General features: G+C 44.3%; 1 protein-coding gene across 4 annotated transcripts; it reads right to left on the bottom strand.

The window, feature by feature from the left end:
- Nucleotides 1-2127: 2127 nt before the first annotated feature.
- On the bottom strand, nucleotides 2128-14279 carry fam83c (family with sequence similarity 83 member C). Of its 4 annotated transcripts, none has more exons than XM_076147248.1 (6): nucleotides 14191-14279; nucleotides 13051-13611; nucleotides 10900-11067; nucleotides 9704-9828; nucleotides 5001-5237; nucleotides 2128-4578 (listed from the first exon to the last, which is right to left on the bottom strand). In XM_076147248.1, the coding sequence occupies exons 2-6, from the start codon at nucleotides 13558-13560 to the stop codon at nucleotides 3741-3743; spliced, it is 1878 nt and encodes a 625-aa protein (XP_076003363.1). In that variant the 5' UTR covers nucleotides 13561-13611; nucleotides 14191-14279; the 3' UTR covers nucleotides 2128-3740. The 4 variants fall into 4 exon arrangements, with proteins under 4 accessions (XP_076003363.1, XP_076003362.1, XP_076003361.1 ...); XM_076147247.1 differs by lacking the exon at nucleotides 14191-14279 and adding an exon at nucleotides 13944-14179 and having other exon boundaries at nucleotides 13051-13649; XM_076147246.1 differs by lacking the exon at nucleotides 14191-14279 and adding an exon at nucleotides 13944-14179.
- Nucleotides 14280-21199: the final 6920 nt, after the last annotated feature.

Raw genomic sequence — 21199 nt, 5'->3', positions numbered from 1 at the left:
GAGGGGCTCAGTAACCACAGTATGAGGAAACACACACACACAGGCGGCATAATAACCTGTGTGTGTACGTTGATCTTAGCCAAACACATTCAGGTGAAACAACAAACAGAACCTTAATGATTTATGATCTTAATTGCAGTGTAATTGAAGTTTTTAAGTGTTCTTAAATCTACTGACTGGCATTAAGACTAAATGTCACCTTGTTGTGTTGGTTATGTACCAAAAGACATCAGTCAAGCTTAGATTAATCATTGTGTTCCTCGTGTACACACCGTTTAAGTGTGTTGTGCAAATGTGATTAGCTACAAATGAACTGGAAGAGAATTAGTGTTTTTGACTTCAATCCAGATTAGACAGTTCAAACCTGAAGGCGGATTATTGGGAGGACAATGCACCATCTGAAGGCACACACACACACACACACCCACACCCACACACACCCACACACACACACACACACGCGCACACACACACACGCACCCACACACACACACACACACACACACTGTATATACAGTCAGACACAAACAGTGTCACATGCATGGATTCGAAGTGGAGTCACACTCATGCATGAACACACGCACTTAAACACACACACACACACTCACATGGCAGAAAATAGCGCAGAAGCAGGAAGAACACTGCATCCTTGAGATAACATAACAATATGATTCCCAGGAAATGCTGCAAAGCTGAAGGTGGAGACTCTGAAGGGTCTGAAGTCAGCCAGTTCATCACCTTTCAGAATGGAATGGTAGCGATAGCCTGATGCTAACAGAGTACAAGCATGAACATCAACTGTTAATGAGCCCAGTGAACAGAATGAGGGTCTCTGCTCTCCTAGTGACAGTGGTCAAGTGTGAAACATGAGAGTGGAGCTCGTGTTACCACGTCTGCCCCACTAACCGCCTGCAGACAGGCAGCAGCCAGTGGTAGTAGTGACAGTTTGCCAGTAGAGTTTGTGCTTTGTTCATCATCGCCCGAGCACATTTCAGGCAAAGGCAGAGAGGAAGGAGAAAACTATAAATGAGAGACAGAGGAGAATGAAACGCAATAGAGCTCCCCGACCAAACTCATGATACACAGACACTGCAGTTACAAATGCACACCTGCCACAAGACCGCCCCGGCTCCGGTCAGAACACCTGATGAAGAGTTGACAAGGTTTGAAGAAGCAGAGATGACAAATCACTTTACTTGACTTGATCTAGTTCTGCTGTGGAGGTCAAGTGTCGACTCTGAGGTGGAATGCAGCACAAGCAGTTTGAACAGCCAACCTGCTACCTAATTAATAACCAGGAGAAGCCCATAAACCTGTAACCATGACTAAATGACATGGTAACAGGTGTAACAGTCGTTGGTGTAACAGGTGTACAGGATGTGCTGGTGAAATATCGCAGAAGATGGTACTATGGTTTAAAAACATGCATGTGTTACCTGTGTGTGTGTGTGTGTGTGTGTGTGTGTGTGTGTGTGTGTGTGTGTGTGTGTGGAAGGAAGGAAGGAAGGAAGAAATACAGCAATGTTGACATTTGTGAACTCAAACTCAACCAGGCCAGATTCCTTTGCATTTCACAACTGGATGTTTGGTCCAAGATTTCATGTCATGAATTCGAAATTTCTAGATGGCAGCGACGTCTCCCTCCACCCATACGAGAGATGATCAGAGTTTGATGCAGTTTGTACTCGGTTGCATTGTTTGGTCTTTAAATAGCTCAGACCCTGTGGCCCAGCGCCTGGACTGAACTTCCTGACAGGAAAACGCACAGATTCGTCTCAGAGGCCGAAGCATGAAGATGATGATGTTACAGCCGAGTACAAAACCAGATAACAACCAAAGCGTGAGGCAAAAGTAAACACTTTGGTTGTAAACCAAGTAAACCAGGTGTCGCCCCAACACCAAGAATCTAAACACAGGAGTGAAGCCTAACGGTCTTTCACGCTGACAGACTAACACCAGGTAACAGCTAACAGCTAACAGCTAAACAGATCAAATCACCTGTTTCCTGTGCTTGAAGGTTTGTTTGTGTCGGTAAAGATGTTTGGTAGAAAGCAGAGTGGGGCAAACATCATGTAAGCCTCAATCTGCCACTGTAGGAATTGAAAATGCCATACCAGGGCTGAAGTCTTTTTTTTTTGCTTTTATTAAATTCATGTGGCGTCTCACAAAAATGTTCGGCTCACAAATTCAGACCAACTGAAACATTCACATTCTGTTGGAAATATTGTAAAAATAAAAGGAATTGGTTCCAAAACCAAAGTGTTTGTTTAAGAATCACCCAAATTCCTGACAGTGAGTTCTCAGTACTATGCAAAATATATATACATTCATATATACTTCATGTCTACAAAATGTCACAGCTCTTTGCACTGCAATCCGATACAAAATCAAGACGATGAATCCGTTTCCTCGCCGTCTCTGTGATGTAGAAGCTGGAGGGTTTGTCGTCGCTCCATCCTGCAGAGGAACCGTCAGAAAGCTCAGCAGCAGCAGCCAACCAACACCCACCATCACACATGTACACGGGAATATATACACAGACCTGTACACAGCTTAGAGATCCTTATTACTTTAAAAACTGTACAGAATTATAATAAAAGGAAAAGACACAAACACTGACAATATTTTCAGTTCGGGGCAGAATGTAAACGCACAATACGCTCATGTTGATAGCAAAAACGTAATCTTTGTAAAGGTCAGTGCATGAACGATGATTATCTGCTGCTGTTGGTTCTGCTGAGTACATTATTGTCGTAAAAATATTTTCTTTACAAAACTGTTCGCTTTCTCTATTTACACCGAATTCAGCTGAATTTTTAAAAAGACAATATGGTCGCACTACTTCTTCTTGTTTTGCATTATGTACAGCAAAGGTTTGTTCCCTGTAATCACAGAGGTGCGTGAATGAAATTACATTTTTAAGATGCATTATTAAGATTCATATAAAATGTGAATGTAAACCTTAAGGCAGGATGATTAAGGCACGTGTTGTTCTACAGTACGTCATAATACAGGAGTGTGAAAGAACCTCAATCTGTTTTAATGTCACGAGACCAAACGAGCAGGAGCAGGACAGACACTAACTATGCAGGAACAAGTTCCTTCTCTCATCCAGAACTACTTTAAAACCTTTGCGAAGCTTATAATGCAAACAGAAATGTGATCAGTGTCTACCCTCCCTTGCTGCAGCACTGCTGTGCACACTGAGCTACTGTTTAAGGCCCCTGCTGTGTCCCCGTTGGACCATCTGAGTCCCGGCTGAGACAAACATGGACCGTGTGCGCGTCTTACTGGCTGGCCTTGCGGTTTGCGTGTGTGTCTAAGCAGGTGTGTTACATGTTGACATAAACATGAGACAGTTGGAGCACCAATCAAAAACAAAGCTGTCCGGACAGGTGAGGGCCTGGGAGTTTGGCTTACTGGATGCTTTTCCTATGTATTTGAATGTTGAGTCTTGATTTAAAGTCACGCACTGCTTCAAAGTCAATCAAAGGTATGCTGATGATGAAACTAGGTATGTATTTACACTTGGTATTGAATGGCCCCACATCTCTCAATACTGGAATCATTTTGGTCAAAACCAAAAACCTTCAACGTCCACCTCCATGGAGACGTGTCTCACATTACTGGAACATCAAAATGTATCGTTAAAGGAATAACAGACACATGAGGAATGCTGAGAGGAGATGAGATGAGAGCAGCCTGGGCCGGAGCAGCCTGGGCCCCCCCCCCCCTCTGCTCTAGTTAGTGGTCTTGAGCTCAAATCGGCTGTAGACCTGCTTGGATTTCATCTGGTTGTATTGGTTGACCAGGTCCAGTTTGCTGTGGCCCAGCGTCATCCGGTTCTTATCCTGCCGGTTTAACGCGGTGTTAGGAGCTGGAGGTGGTGGGGGGGTTTGTTTGCTCTCCGGTTCTGTTTGAGAAAGGTCCGGCCCGCCCCAGGGTGGGGTGCCGTGAGGAGACGGTGACCTCCTGTAGTTGTATGGCTCTTTCTCTTTGCTGGAGGGCGACAGGAAGAGGTCGGTGAGTTTGTTGAGGAACTGGTTAGAGGAACTCCTGTGCTTGTGGGTGAGTTTCCCGTCGTTGGGGGGGGCCGGGGACACGACTTTGGGGGTTACGTTCAAGTTCGGGCTTCCAGATGTGAGACCGGAGCTGTGGAACATATTTGGTTTGTGATCATACAAACCCAAAGCCTGGAACTTGGAGGTGGTACCGACCACATTCGACCTCATGAAGTCTGCTGGGTTGGATTTGTTCCACTCCAAACCCATGGGCGGACCGTATGTGGCCGACGTGCGGTCAGGACCCGGGCTGTGATTGATGGCTCCATTGGAAGAGGTGCGTGTGACATGATTCTGCTGAGTGGGCGTTTGTCCTCCTCCTCTCTCTCGCTCTCTCTCTCTCTCCCCTCCTGCTCCTCTCCTCTCAGGGCTCAGGTGGCTGCTGTTGTTAGACTCTTTCTTGTCGTGACCTTGGTTGACCTTGTAGACTGTGTTGGAGCTCATTCCAGGTGCAGCCTTCACGCTGGAGATGCTGCTACTTGATGGGCTACTGGAATTCTCGGAACACACCCTCTGCCTGCAGGGGGGGGGGGATGGGGAACATTAAATATGGTCAAAAATGTTTTCACTCAAAATGTGATAATTGGAAATTAACATAGACAAACAGAAAATACCGAAAAAATCGACTTACACAACATAAAAAGCATGAATACGAGTAATGAATTGTAGGGTATTGTATACTAATAGTCACAGGTTTCAAAAAATAAACTTAAATAAACTTAAATGAAGTTAGTGAGGTCATTTCAATGTAATATCCCCCAAAATCATTAATTTTGGAAAATGTCTTACATGCTGAATCTATAATAAGTAATAAGTAAATCTGTTAAAAGTTTTAAAAAAATAGACAACTAAATATGCACATGCACAAAAAGACTTAAGGAGTGACACACATGTGTCCTGGTGATGTGAGGTGATGTCATCTAAACCTCAGCTGATTACCTGTCAGCGAGTAAATCCATCCCCAGCCCCTGGTTGAGCCCCATGAGCATCCCGGGGGCCATCATGGCCTGGTAGGAGGGGTAGTAAGGCATCCCCTCCTCCTCTGGGTTAAAGAAACAGTCCACCACCTCCGAGTCGGCATACAGACAGCGAAACTCACGGTCGAAGCTGTCGGCGATGCGACCCGAGAAATGCATCACCATGTTGCTGTGCACCTGCGCCGACAACCAGGTGAAACTAGAGGGGAGGAAGAGGGATGACATCATGTTACAGATACATTTAGTGAGAGATACACACAAGCCAGATACATGAGACAAACAGGGAGAGTATGTCATTATATGTGATTATATAATGTGAGAAGAGACCCGCCTGATCCATGAGAATGAAAAAGGTTCTTTAAAGAGGAATTAAAAACATTCCATATAATTATGTCTTGTTTATATATTTATATTAAATGTATAAACATATATATGAGGTCGCCAGCTCGCTGACCTGTCAGTCATTGATGCAGCAATAAGTAAGAGATCCCTCTGTCTATTCAGACAGCTGTGTCCATAGCAACACATAGCAGAGATAAAGGTTCTGCTCCCAGGAAGTGTTCAGCTCATTATGTTAACTTCCCACATTACAAACTTAATGAATGTGTAATGGAACTGAGTCTGGATATAAACTGCTCCTCTTGGCGTCTTTAAAGTCTGCAGTTAGGTCTAACTAACATCATTTACATCACACCATCCTGTACATGAAGATATATTTATAAAACACAGCCGGTGTGACCTGGACTCAACTGTCCATTAGATACCTTTTATCTCTTATCACTCTCCAGCTGATCAAAAGTGCAAATGAGCCTGAATTTGGTGCTAGCAACTTCCTGCACACTGGCTGAGTGACTATGATGATTCATCAGTCAGCAGCCAGACCTGCAGCTCACACAGACGTCTGTGTGTGTGAGCGTGTGAGGGGACAGCACATCTTTGGTAGGAGGAAGAACCCTTTCACATCTGAGATGAAATAAATGCAACATGTTGGCAGCAGGCCTGCGACACACAGACTGGAATATAGAATGGAATCGCCCCAACTGGTAACTTGCTCATCAAGCTGTCATTGTTAACGTGTTAGAAAACAATTACCTCCCGACTCCGCAGTCAGACTCACAGCAGCACTGTGAGCTCACTGGAGTCACATTATGTTCACCTGATGAATGAAGCCAAACATGCCCCTCCTTTCAGCTCTAGTTAGGCCTCCACTAACTCCTGAGCAAACTCTTTAACTCGGCTCTATGCTCAAACGCTGAGGGCGGCACCTGTAGCTCGGGTTACGACCATATGACCAGCAGGCCCCTGGTTTCTGCAGCGCTCCAAGCTCTTCCTCTGTCCTCCGGCAGTCCTTTGAACAGTGTGAAACTTGTCTTGTGTGTTTCCGCTGAGTGTTTTTACACGTCACCTTGCAGTTACACTACCAGCAAATCCGACAACAATGTTTGCTAGGCCAGATCTGATCCCAATGCAACAGATGTTCCATTAGCCTTCAGTTACACTATGGCACTAAACGCAGCCTGGGGTGATCAGATACCAGAACATGGATACCTGTCGCATTAAATGGCACAGTGTGAACAAGGCCTGTGGGGTAAAAAAGCAACTCCACAAGGTATTCGCAGGTCAGTAAAGCTGGAAACATCAGCTGCCAGTAGCTAAAGAAGAATGGATCTGAATAGGCGACAACGCAAAAGGTTTTAAAGATAGATCTTATTAGAATAAAGTAAATCCTACATTAACATGCAAAAACAGATGGCACAGGTTAATTGAAAACGCGCTCAGATTTTGATTTGTTTGAGTGGCTTAACAGTGTGAGTCAGCCCGAGGACAATCAATGCACCTGGCTCATCACATAAACAGTTACAAAGGTTGCATTCAAACCTTCCGTCTGTTTGGTCTGAGGATGACATAACGGCTTAAACCATCAAGATGTGTAATCGGCTTTAAAACCTCCTGCTCGGGCCAGTTTGCAACAATTCAACCAACATGTCCAGGGGATCGTTAAAGACGAACGATGGGACCTGGAATCTAACTGTTTCTGTCCCAATTTCGTCAAATTAAAAAACTACATACGTGCATGAACTCTTGGTCTACAGTATGATCTCATTTGAATCATTTGAGGCCCTTAAAGACTGAACTATGAGAGACGACGATGCTGTGACGGAAACAGTGTCAAGCAGCTGCCAAGATACACTCTCGCTGCTCTTGGTTTAAAAAAAAAAAAAGCCAGAAACCTGAAGAACGACTCTGCACAGACATAAATCACTCAACACTTAAAAATGATAGAGTGGAAAATCTTCTCAAACAACCTCCTGCCAAGTCCTGGACTGTGTTATGTTCTGGCCACACCTTGATTACACAAGATACCAATGATTTAGTTTAAACATTTCATTGTGCGTCTTCTGATAAAGCTGCAGTATCCGACCAGAGGGAAACCCAGAAGAAGGATCTAGTTCTGGCACTGGACTGGGTATCTCAGACTAAGTGCTCTGAGGTGTTACTATTGGCGTTAAGGGGACATTTGCAGATACAATAGAAAGAAAAGAGGCCTGCTGAGATAAGACAACTGTTGGCGGCACTGAACTTTTGGTACCGTTCCAAACCTCGCCCTTAAATTCCACATTTAGCAAAGGATTTACGGCTGTCAAAGGATTTATGCCTGTCAGCCCAGCATGCATTGCATGACCCAACCCACTCGGTTGCCACATAGCGAATGAATACCGCAAGCAAACACATGAAGAGGAGCATTCCTCTGCAGCCAGTGTTGGGAGAATCATCAGAGCGGAAACAATCAGAGTTGTTTCAGGACTCCCTGACTGGTGTGAATGTGAGATGGCGGTACGGAAATGAGGATGGAGAGATTTTTGGAGGCTTAAAACTAGGACACGTGTCACAAATGAGGTTCCAAGTAATCAGAGAGATCGCTGCGCAACAATGACAACAATGTGGTTCCCAAAGTTTCTCAGCTGGCCCTGTGGCAAATCAGACTCAGCAGTATCTCATATTTTCCCAGATAATCTTGATAAAATCATATTCCACGTAATAATTATAAATAAAAGGACACCTCGTGAATCCAGTCTAGCTTAGAAAGAGTAGCTGGAGACGTCAGAGGCAGAGGCAGAGACATTTCTACAGGTATAGGGACCAGTTTAGCATGTTCTTATTTACCTTCTCACATGCAAAGGTCTGTTTGTTTTAGCGTACAATGTGATGCTTCAGGTTCATTAGAAAGCTCTTGTTCACCCGTGGTCATGAACTTTAGAGTCGGAGCCGAAACAATGCAATTGCTGATACAAGCACATGGGCTGACATTCATACGTAGGCCGTCACCGCTCTCAGGGAGGGGGTGAGACACTGTGAGAGGAGCAGCAGGACCCAGCTCCTTCCAGCTGACATGAGCTGACTGAGGTGGTTCAGCCCTTCTGCACGCCTCCCAGCTAAGTTATTCTGAGCATGTCCAACTGGTAGAAGACCAGGTTTACAAGGTGTTACCATTGTCGCAGCAGAACAAAGTGTTGTTTAGTTTGTATTTGCTGCTAAACGTCTGCAAATATCTCCAAAATGCTCCAACTTACAAAAAACACGGTGACACACGAGTCTAGCGTAAACTATACCCATAGGCCACGATTGATCACATCATGACAGTTCACTGTGTGTTTAGGTTCATATGTTTGCTCATCTGCAACATAACCAGTTGTTGCTGTTTGTTTCTGCCCCTCCAGTTTCTAAAGCAAAGGAGAAGCAGCAGGACTCAAAAAGTTGTTTTGTTTTTATGTGAAATGTTCCTCTAACGGGAGTCTTTGGCTCTGTGAGGCCAATAGAACCTTTATCACCACACGCTTGCTCTCCTTCTCTCCTTCTCCATGACACTGAGCTGTTGAAATCCCCAGAGTTTTACAGCTCTATTTGTCTAGCAGTTTCACTTGTGCACACACTCACACACACACACTGGCACACACACGTATGTGCACAGACTGCAATGAAGTGCAAACGGCAAAACAAAATGGCTCCGTCTCTGAAGTTGAGGCTGTGCAAGCAACAAAGTGAAGTGGAGGATTTCCACAAAGATTCGCTTGATCCTAAAACAAAAAACAAGACTTTCTAGATGAAATTAGAGTCGTGTAAACAAAACATATCAGCCCAAAGCTTAAATGCGTCTTTCATGTTGAAGCCCAGCGCACACACCGAGCACACTTCCACAGTCTCTGCTGTTCATTCTGGTGGAGCATGCAGCTGTAATTACAGGGATTACTCAGGTATTCTCATCAACAGTTTCAAATGCCACCAACACACAGCGGCACAGTCAGCCGGCTGCACAACGTGAGCTTTGTACCGCAGCTGTGAGCTCATCCGGAGACTCATAATGGAGACGGACTCATAATGGCTCCTGTGGCTTCTGCCCTCTTCCACTGCATGTCATGTCTGCCCTGCATGTCAGAACACATGGAAACTAAATACATCTGACATTTAATGTTTCTTTGTACTTTTACACAGATCCCAGTACAGCTAAACATCATTGCCTGTTTGTGTGTGTGTGTGTGTGTGTGTGTGTGCGTGTGTGTGTGTGTGTGTGTGTGTGTGTGTGTGTGTGTGTGTGTGTGTGTGTGTGTGTGTGTGTGTGTGTGTGTGTGTGTGTGTGTGTGTGTGTGTGTGTGTGTTCTTACAGACCTGTATGACCCAGCGATGACCTCTTCACAGTCGATGATCATAAACTTCTCCTGGACCTGACCAGTGAACTTCTTGCCGCTCTTGGTGCAGTATGTGTCGCCACACACAGTGCGGACGCGCATGTTCTGTACACACACACACACACACACATGTAGGATTAGCACAATATTTCATGATGGTATAGGTAGAAAGACTAGCAAGAACACACTAACACAAACACACACACACACACACACACACTCCAATAAACATCCTGTGAGCTAAATCAAAGCAGTAAACGCTTAACTTACAGCATTTAATAGCTTTTCACGATTCTGCAATCACGGGATTCAACGCAACTTCAACAAAATTCCGCATTTTATTGCAATACTGCATAATTTTCCTTTTTACAAAATTCAAAGACTCAGATGTTACAGGCAGAGGGAATCATCGCCGCCAAAGTTTAGTTTCTCTTTGTTTCTTTATTTTGATATAACATACTGGAAGAGTGAAGTGGAGATAACAACCAAAACATGACAGGAATGTAAATAAAGACAACTACGAAGCTGAACGGTCACATTTTGATTGCTTTAAATATCTGTTAAGTAACAACGAAATATCATAACAGAAAGTCTAACATACAGCGCCTTGGAATGCACCTCAGTGTTTGATGAATGCCTTGGTGATTGCTGGGTGATGGATCAGCTAAGTTATCAGTCAGGTTATCGCCTTAAATGCAATTCAACTCAAATTCAGCTCAACGTAAACATCAGCTTCCTCCCTCAGAGCTGCAGCAGTATCAGTGTGTGAGATATCACGCTTGACAAATATGGGAGGACAGACACAACCCAGTCCAAAGTCCCACACACACACACACACACAGGCACACACACACACACACACAGGCACACACACAGGCACACACACACAGTTGGTATTGTATGTATGGTATAACATACAGAACATTATATAATAACTAACACTTCCATTCCTCCTCTCCAGCACCCGTGTGTGAGTTCTGGAAGTTGAGTGCAAAGAAAACCCTCAATGGCACCACACACACACACACACACACACACACACACACACACACATAAACTGTTAGAAAGTTTGGTTTCGTTAGATGTTACAGAAAGTGGATGGATGGATGTCTCAAAGTGTGTGTGTGTGTGCGTGTGTGTGTGTGTGTGTGTATGGGTGTGTGTGTGGACACTTACACTCAGGTGTGAGTTCTGGATGTCGAGCGCTGAGCACATATCAGTGAAGTATCCCAGGTTCTTCCCGTCCAGCAGGATGTAGACGGGGACCTTGCGCTTGTTGGACGCCTCCATCAGGTCGCACATCAGGTCTACGTCTGTGAACACGTCCATCACCACGGCGATTACCTGGAGACGCAGGGGGACACCAGAGACGTTAGCATTCAGGATTCCATGAAGGTTTTCTGAGCGGGGGTCCTTACCAGACCAGCACTCACAGGTTTGATTCCCTCAGACCAGCAGGTAAATAAGAGTCTGAACCTATAAACACGCCACTGCTTATGTAACATTGATCACACATGTGGACAAGAATGGACATGTCTTAACAAGCAAACGCTGCCCTGAGACAGACAGACAGACACACACACACACACACACACACGACAAACTAACAAACTAACTTGACATTTGGGAACTTGTTTTTATTTTAAGAGTGTGTTTTATTATGTGCTGTGTTATTGATCTCTGTGGTTGATAATATATGAGTTGGGTTCGAGTCCTCACATTATGGGGTGAACGGATAGAAATGAAGGAACTGAGAGAGAAAGAGGCTGAAGCGAGCAGAACACACAGATTCTCCATCCTGTTGTGTGTTTGTACTCTAATTGAACTGTATTCTCTTTTTATGGGCAGAATTATTTCCACTTTTATTAGCAGCAGAATCACTGTGCATACAAATGAGATGTATTTATTCCTCCGGGGAGAGGAAAGTGTCTCTGCAGCTCTGACTCATGCAGTGTGTGTGTGTGTGCAGACTGGACTGCTAATGACATTATTGGATTACATAACACTTGGCAAAAAATTCAATCATCAACATTTGGAGTTGTCGTGTCCATGACGGCGCTGACAACCTGAAATACACACACACATACACACACACACACACACACACACACACACACACACACACACACACACACACACACACAGTTGATGCTGTAAGTTAATGATTATGACAAAGTGGCAGTCAAAGCTTTGGAAATATATTGGGTCCATGAATCGAGGTCAGTGGCTGAATGAGTGACAGGGCGATGTGTGTGCATGTTTGTGTGTATGTGTGTGTACCTAAGAGCTGCTCACACAAGCAAACCAGGTGGAAACCACTTGAGGGAGAAATGAACGCGCTGAGGTGAGAGGAGCGAAAAACAAAACCTCCCCTCTGACTGAAGGTACACATGGAAATGTTTTTGAGTTAAAGGAACAGAACTGGGATCTATTTCTACTGATTATAGACTGTAGAGGTTTTCCTTTTAGTGTCACACGGATCACGCTGTGTCACTATGGATAAACACCTGCACCACTACTTTAATGCCCTCACAACTACAATTAAAGAACTCAGATGGTGTCTAATGTTACAGAGCTGCTTAAAGAGATTTTATCAGAGACGATCATCAACACAGCTGCCTGTCGACGGGTCTCTGAACTGAAAGCCAACACAAACTTGTAGGTGGAGAATTAAGTCAAACACTGAGCCAAGAAATGACTGAAGAAGAATCAGGAGTTAGTGAGAAACAAGCAGCAGTCGAATAGCTGAGTGAATTCTGGATTCTGCTGCAGACACAGGATTCATCTGGACCGTAATGAAAGTCTGAGTCTCTGGATGGTTTCATATATTAGTGTAGTGTTCGTTCATAGTTTAATGATAAAAACGTGATAAGCTGATATCATATCAGGTGTGTGTGAGTTTGGCTCTCTGTTGATCAATAAAGTGAAAACCTAAAGATGGATATCATTTCCAAACATCAATTTAATAATCTTGTGTGACCGAGCTTGACCAGGTGAAGGTGGAGCTATGAGCTTCAGACCTTCATGTTCGTGTGATCAACTGACCTATTAGCGATTATAGTGTCAGACACCTGCTGCACCTGATCAATGGGGTGTTTCATTAACACACACACTTCCACCAAAGGCTTTCACTATTGATTGTAATTTTGTTATATTGTCAATCCAGTGATTAAGTGTGTTTAGTGAATCATTGTTGTACAGGACATTGTGTAGTTATTGTTTCGTCTTTATCTCCTGTTTCAGACTTGGTTGCCCATGTAAATCACCTTGTAACGTTCTAATATTATTCTTTACTGCTATAACATTTGACAGCAGTTGTGTTCTTACCTTCTTGGCTTTGTTGATGAGGGAGCGGATCAGGTCTTTCACGTTGTGGGATTTGTCCCTCTGAAAGTAGATCTGCGTCTCTGACGGTCCGTATCTCGCCGGCGACTCCGGCCAGCCGAGCTCCAGCATCGGCGGCTCCTCGTCCGACATCATGGGGAAGTAAGTGCCGGATGTGAGCTCGGACACGGCGTCTCCGTCCTCCATGTCCCGGTCGTTGGGGCCGCTGCCGTTGCTCTCGCAGTCCCCCGCCTTGGTGGCATGCTGGGTGATGTAGCGGATCTCCAGCGGGGAGAGGAAGTTGAGCTCCCGCTCCTCGGACAGCACCCTCCGGTACTCCTTCTCTCCGTGCTCCAGCAGCGCGTCCGTGGCCAGCCGCGCCGCCTCGTTGTGGCTGAGCTCCAGCGTGGAGACATGTCGCCACGGGTTCTTCACCTCCTCCAGCCGGGACGCGAGCTTCCCAAGCGGCTTCCTGCCGTTGGTCGCCGGTCGCAGGCCCTCCGAGCTGATCATGGTGCGTTCACGGTCAGCAGTGCGGGGATTAAGTTGAAGTGTCCCGTCCAACTACGACAATAACGACAATAACGAGCCTATAACAAGTCCTGGAATGGAATATAACAACCGCGTCTATTTATCATTCTGTCCGAATACATTGAACATAAAGTAGATTAACTCTTAGAGCGATTTAGTCCCAATTCCTTCCTATGTAATGTTCACAGGTGGAGCCCGGGGCAGTAATCGGATACAGTGGATCAATAATCCAGTTTGACAGAAGCTTTAAATCCCGTTGACACACACACTAACACACACACACACGGGAATATTGCAAGAATACTGAATGTTATACTAAAAATGATGACAAATAACTTAAAGTACTACAAGGCCACTAAACTCACCAGTGAGCCTCATAAACGCTAAATTAAATCCCTCTGATAGGAGCGCTGTTGTCCCTTTCTTCTCTAAAGTGAGATAATAATCCAGAGGAGCGTTAGTTTCCCTCCGCGGCGCTGTAATGGTCCTCGCTTCTCTGGTTCCAGATGGTGTCAAACAGGATCTGGACTCCCGGGGGCCTTTGCTGCACCAGAGCCTCCTCTTCTCTCCCTCTGTTTGTGAGTGTGTGTATGTGTGTGTGTATGTGCTTACCTGTTGCTACCTGTCGTCGGGCTCCAGTGTTGACACGCTCCTCCTCCTCCTCCTCTTCCTCAACCCGCCTCTTCCTCCCTCTGCTCCTCTTTTCTCTCTTCATTGTCAAAACAAACCCAGAACAAACACAGTTCTTCAGTTTGACACTTCAAAATAAAAGCCCAAAGCTTTGCCTTCATGAACTGATTGACTGATTATTGACCTCATTACAATATATTTCACATATTAGAGCATAGAAAATCAGTATTAGCATAGTTTAGTTATATCAACAAACTATCTTATAATATACTATAATTCTATGTTATAGCACATTGATCGGTATTAGCAGAGTTTAAATATGTTGTGATGATTGATGTGTTATGATGAAGTCTTACAACTTATTATGTACTGTATAACGATTTAAAATAGATAAATAAACGTACAGTAAGTCTTTTAGAGTCAAAATATTGAAGTCCAAGTGAAGTCACAAGTTGCAAAGTCAATGTTGAGTTGCAAGGTTTTATTGTTTTTAGTCAAGTTGAGTTTCAAACCAGCAAAGATATGACTTAAGGCTTAATCAGTCAGTTAGATTATCAAGACCTATTTAAACTTCCTGCATCTAACAGATCTGACTTTATAACCATATCAAGTAAGATTCCCCCAAAGTGTTTATCCTGCACTATAACAACTACCTTTAATGGCTAATCGTTCATCACAAGACAGTTTTAGTATATGTTATTATATTAAGTTTAATATACAAATCAGTGTTTCAATGTGCTTGTTTTCTAGGTTTTTCTATTCTGAAGATTCGGAAAATGTGCTTTTACTTTGAAGGCTAAAACCAGTAATCTGTTCTTCTTCATGTTGCTTTGACACACCTCTGTTTTCTCCCTTTTATTCTCTGATATAACAAACACAAAACCCTTTTATATTCCTGCAGCTCACTTCAAACTCAGTTTACATCATATACACAAAAAATACAGTTTAAATATAAATGTTAAAGGACAAACAGCCAGTAGCAGATACATGGATCGACTTTATCCCTCGTAGAAACAGAAGCACCGTGTCTTTCATAGTGTGTGTGACCTGATGGGTGAGTACTTATTGTTTCTACTGTAACACTGCTGATTCATTTTACGGTAGTGGCTCAGAAACACTTGATTCGCTTGCAACACTTTGGGAAATGCAGAATTCTAATAGAATTTGCTCTCTCTCTCTCTCTCTCTCTCTCTCTCCCTCTCACTTTCTCTCTCTCTCTCTCTCTCTCTCTCTCTCTCTCTCTCTCTCTCTCTCTCTCTCTTTCTCTTGCTCTCTCTCTCTCTCTCTTTCTCACATGATGTGTGTAATGGAAAACCTCCCTCTCCTCCCCTGAGACTTTCTCTCTCTCTCTCTCTCTCTCTCTCTCTCTCTCTTTCTCTCTCTCTCTCTCTCTCTCTCTCTCTCTCTCTCTCTCTCTCCCTCTCTCTCTCTCATATTACAAGTAGGCTATAACCCCAATTCATATGCAAGAACACTGTTGCTTTTACTTTTCTGTCTTGACTCATAAAGGTTAGAGAAAAAACCTGTTATGAATTGAGCAGTGTTTGGAGATGTAAACACACACGCGCTGAATGAGGAAGAACAGATTAACCTTGTGTTTCCTGTCACAGGTCAGGTGTTGTTTCCACAGAAGGGGGACCTCCCAGGAGAGGCTGGATGGAGCACAGGTTCATATGGAGAGAAGTCATATCACTGACACAGATAAAGCTACAAATCATTGCGTTTTCAGTTTGTCAGCGATTAGAGACAGATTATAGCTGTTTAATCAGGATGTTTCATTCTGCAGGACAGCATATAAACAACCCCCTGCATTGCGTAACTCATTCAGGTTCTTGGAGTCATTAGCTTTGGCCTTAAAATAGTAATTTGTCTATTGTGATGCTTTCTAGGGGATTGTACTTTACATCAACTTATCACACAATGAAAGCACGTCTGAGGCCAGCTGGACCAAGACTTCCTGTGCTTTTGTCCAACATCCTGGTCCTGCTGTCAATAGATTAATTCCCCATTGAGGTTCAAGGGACAATACACATTAAAGAGGCCCAGCAGCAACAGACAGACACACACAGAGAGAGAGAGAGAGAGAGAGAGAGAGAGAGAGAGAGAGAGAGAGAGAGAGAGAGAGAGAGACTCACAACAAGCAGGTTACATTGCTCTGTTTAAGACTGTGTGTCTTTGAACTTATGGAGGTTTTTTTTTTTTTTTTTACAACCTAGTGATCAATAATCTATCATTTAATATGACAATTCAAATCTGTGGTTGGCATAGAGTCTAAACTGGTGGATGGATTTGTATCTGAGGCGGCATCAGCATGGATCACTTGGTGTCATGTGCTGGTCGTTCTTTCGTCACTGTGATCACATCAGAGTCAAAACTAGCTTGAGGCAAACTGTAGAGTCGGACTGTCGCAACCACAAATCATCCCCCATCGACGCCTTAGTGGCTTTGGGGGCGTTTATGAAACAACGGTGAAGGTCGAGATACAGTAAAGAGAAGATGACCTAATGGAAACCCTGAGCTGCGTCTGCATTAAGTAGACACTTTACAACCGAACAATCATAATCAGTTATTAGAGATTTATGATTACGTCTCCCGCTTTATCATTATCATTTTATACCAGGAATCTAATAATCCTGACAGTGCTGCAGTAAATTATGAATACATGGACATTGAACACACAGTAAGAGCTGCAGTTAGACAAAGTTGGCTTTTTATCGTTACACTTCCCACCAAGCAGACACCAACACAGCTGTAGCAAACACTGCTGTGTGTGTGTGTGTGTGTGTGTGTGTGTGTGTGTGTGACACAGGAGAAGTGCGTTTACTTTAGAGTGACGCAGTGATGTCAGAGAGAAGAGAGGAGAGAGGACATATGAAGGAGACAAGGAAGGATCCATCCTACGGGACCAAATATGTCCTGAATGTGCTGCTGTGTGTTAATTAGGAGCTTCAGGGTCAAAGGGTCACAGCTGCATCACTCTAATACTCCAAAACAACGCTTCCCTGTGACTCAGCCGTACGGACACACACCTGACTGTTGGAAAATGTAAATGTATGTAAATGTAAACATCTGTAATCTCCTGTAATCTCCTTAATCTGAGCCCAGTCAACATGTCTTCTAATGAAGACTCTGTTTCATTTACCTAAGTGACGTAAACATCCGCGAGGACATAGTGTGAGAGTGTGACTTCATGTTTACCTAACAAGGAGTGTGAAGGTGCTCTCATCCAATCAGACACCAGCAGCACCCTGTCACACTCCCGCTGCTCTATTTGAATAGTAAATAAGATCCTGGGCAGAGCAAAGTCTGACTCTTATTCTTTCATTTCCATAGAGTTTCCCGCTCATGAGGTGACTGACGACTGCACCTTGGATCAATAATATCCACCAATGATAAGGCAAACGCACACACGCACACACTCACACTCACACTCACACACAGTAAAGCTTTGCCGTCACTGCTGATTCATGACATTTTACTTTTCATTCATACTTTTTATTTTCTGTTATTCCATTTAATTTGTCCTCAATCATCTCTTTCCTTCATCCATGTGCTTTTAAAAACCTGTTCACCACCTAAGAGAGATGAGCCAAGATATGAAAAGTGCAATAGAAATGAAATTTGACTGATTGATTGAGTTAATTGGAAAAATGTGATGTTTTTTCCATTTTTTCTTTTTAAGAGGAACCCAGACAGCACTTGTGTTGAGTAAGAGCAAAGAGTGTGTGTTAGTGAGTGTTGAAGTGTCCTCTGAGCCTTTAGGAGGATCAGGTGAACTGGTGCTTCAGGTTTAATATTTTCTTGTCATGTTGACTTGTGTGTGAGCTGCTCTGCGCTTCCCAGCTGTCAGTCAAAGAGTTCGTCCGTACTTTTCCTGTCATTGCTGCAGGCTGATGGGTTTACAGACTCATGTGGAGGTTTACAGATTAACTTCCTGTAAATTTTGTCTTGATTTTGTGTTTGTGTTTGAGTTTTTAATACTTTAATCAGCTTCTAACAGACAGATGATAGTTTGTGCAGCTGAATGTTCACTCAGTCGAATGAAACCGTGTAGAATCACCACATGAGCTTTGGATCGACATTCACCTTCAGACGTCAATCAAACAGCTTCATGATAACAATAAAAAGCTCCAATTATCTTATTATTTCACCTATAGAGCTCAGAAAAACACATTGGAAACACAACAATGTATGCTGAAGGATTCAATATTGATTCAAACTGCATAACATTTGGCCGAGAAGTGATTTGATCTCTTTGGCGTCTCTTGGAATGTTCCGCTGATCTGCACTGAGCAATTACTCTATTTCTGTCCATCTGGAAATAAAGAGTGTAAACATGGTATGGCGCTGACAAAACAAACATCTACTGGTTTTACTCTACATGACTTCCTGTTTGGAAGTGTCACGCTCACATGTTTTGCGGTGAGTCAGCGACAGATGATGTCATCGTCCTGGGGGAAGTCACGCACTTGAGTCACTGTACGTAACCTAGTCACCTTAATGGAAACCACTGAAACCAGTGAATCAGCGCAGCAGTTCAGGTAATGAGACGAGCGACAGAGACGAGGGAAAAAAACAGAACAAACAAAGAGATGCAAGCGTCACATGCTCTTACATGGAAACAGCAGAAGTGGAATGACTGGTTTCAAACTCTGAATCCATCTGTGAGCCACTAACCTGCATTCCTGTACACACACACCACTGAGTCCACATATATCTGCTTCTGTCTTGAAATCAATCCCCTAATTACTGCAGTGTCAACGTCTGTCTTCTGTCCAGGAGCACCGTCATGCTAGCACACGTCTAAAGGTCAAACATTCAGACCCTGTGAGCCTCAAACACATTGATCCGCTTGACTGGTTTGTATTTGGGTTGCGTGTTGTGAGCTCCTGAGACATCAGAGCGTCTCTATCCTGGCTTGGAGCTTAAAGGAGAGCAGGGATCGTCCTTGTTCCTCAGAGCCAGATCAGGAAAATGTGTTGGACGTTCCCGAAAAAGCTTCTGTGGTGCAAAATGCAGAGGGGAGATGATAGATGAGTTTACTTCCAGTCACTTTGTTGGCTGTATGATACTCTGAACTCATTCACCCCTCCATAGATTTGGGGGGTGCGGCCCCGTGGCAACATAAAGAGCCAATCATACGGCTCCACAGAATCTTCTCCATGTGTTAGGATCAGTAAATCTGTCACACACAGATGTGACCACTGGAGCCAATCAGACCAATGCTACAACAACATGTATGTGTCTTTGCATATTAAACACCATTTACACACACACCATTTACACACACTGATGTAAACTAAAATATTATAAACTTTACACATACTGTAAGAGGAGAGATATTTCCCCTGGTCTTTCTCCTGTCAGCAGATGTGACTGACTGCTGAGGCTCCACAGGTTTCTACAGGAGAACCAGTCAGAGAGGATTGTTCATGCTTTAATGCTTATTTGGCGCCTCTACATGTATGTGTGCATGGGGGGAGGGAGACACTTGTGGGACACTTGGGACAGAAAGATGATTGTTAACAGCTTCACTGATCTGTAGCTTCATCTCAGGTTCAGGTTTAGATAAAGTGCCAGATGAGTCTCAGAATACAGAAATGAGTGAAGTCATGACTGCAACAATGTCCTCAGAACTACAACAATAGAAGTGTTTGTATGCGTCTCTCTCTCTCTCTCTCTCTCTCTGTGTGTGTGTGTGTGTGTGTGTGTGTGTGTGGGCAAACAGCCAGTGCAGTAGCATCCTCCTTTGCTAACTGACAGATCAGGTTAAACCTGCCACCACGGTTCCTTCTCTGTCTCTCTCTCTCTCTCTCTCTCTCTCTCACACACATACACACACGCACACAGGCATGCACACATTCACACGCACACACAGCTCTTTTTCTCAGACTCTCTGGCCCTGCTCTTGTTTCTCTCCTTGGAAAGCGCTGTGGCCCTGTAACCCTATTCTGCTGAAATGGGCACATTGTGTGTGTGTGTGTGAATGCGTGTGTGTGTGTGTGTGTGTGTCAGAAAGAGAGAAGGATTGTATTAAGAAAACACACTATGCATAAGTCTGCATACTTGTGAGTGTGTGATCAACAGCTTTACCACAACAACGGCGCACAAAGACGTCATCTCCAGGTTTCCTCCTGTGTCGCCTCAGAGCTTCAGGCTGGTTGATCACTTGTTTACGTCGGCCTGTCTTCACCCTTTCAGACCTCAGATTTGATTGTGATCCGTACTAATAAACTTCTCTTGGCTTCTCTCCGTCCTGCTTCCGGCACAATGTGTGTGTGTGACTCTCTCTCTCTCTTCTGGGGCTGAACTTCTCTGTCTTCTTCTGTGTCTTCTACCTCCCACTGCGTCCACCATCAACAGAGAGAATCCAAACTGAAAAGTGTGAGCTGGTGTATCTATGATGACGAATCAGGATGAGATCACCAAAACAAAGGCACACTTCTGCCAGGAAGCACTCAGGAGAGGTGCGACACACGCTTCCGGCGAGATTCAGACGGGCGGCATCAGATGAAGCACTGTGGCCTTTACGGTTCAAATAAAGGACCAAGGACGCCTCCAGGTCTCCTACTGTGTTTATTCAAGCAACAGAGACGACGAAAGTGACAGCAGATTCTTAATAGCTCTGTTTGGAACTTAATCTCATTCTTTCAGTCTCTGGTTCCCATTGAAAGGCTCCGGGCTCATGAGCTCTGCGTCTCTGGGTGATGAATCTCACGTCTCTTGTGGTCAGCTGGAGGTTTAGGCGCCTTTGGACAATACTGGACGTCCATGTCTCTCTGGGACTGAGACCACATTCTTACTGGCAGTGATCTCCTGGGGGTGTTGTTGGGGAGGCGGGTGTGTGTGTGTGTCAGGGGGGGTGGGTGGGTGGGTTGGTTGGTTGGTTGCACACAGACATTCACACTTGGCAGCTGACATTTACACCTACTGCACAATGTGCGTTCACACTGCGAGCGGCGCGGACATGTTGCTTTACTCCAGTCAGCCT

The sequence above is a fragment of the Genypterus blacodes genome, unplaced genomic scaffold (genome assembly GCF_046128005.1).
Source record: "Genypterus blacodes isolate CSIRO-AG114 ecotype Tasmania unplaced genomic scaffold, CSIRO-AGI_Gbla_v1 ptg000037l_1, whole genome shotgun sequence".
NCBI classification, from domain to species: Eukaryota; Metazoa; Chordata; class Actinopteri; order Ophidiiformes; family Ophidiidae; genus Genypterus; species Genypterus blacodes.
This window is presented reverse-complemented; position numbering and strand designations above follow the sequence as displayed.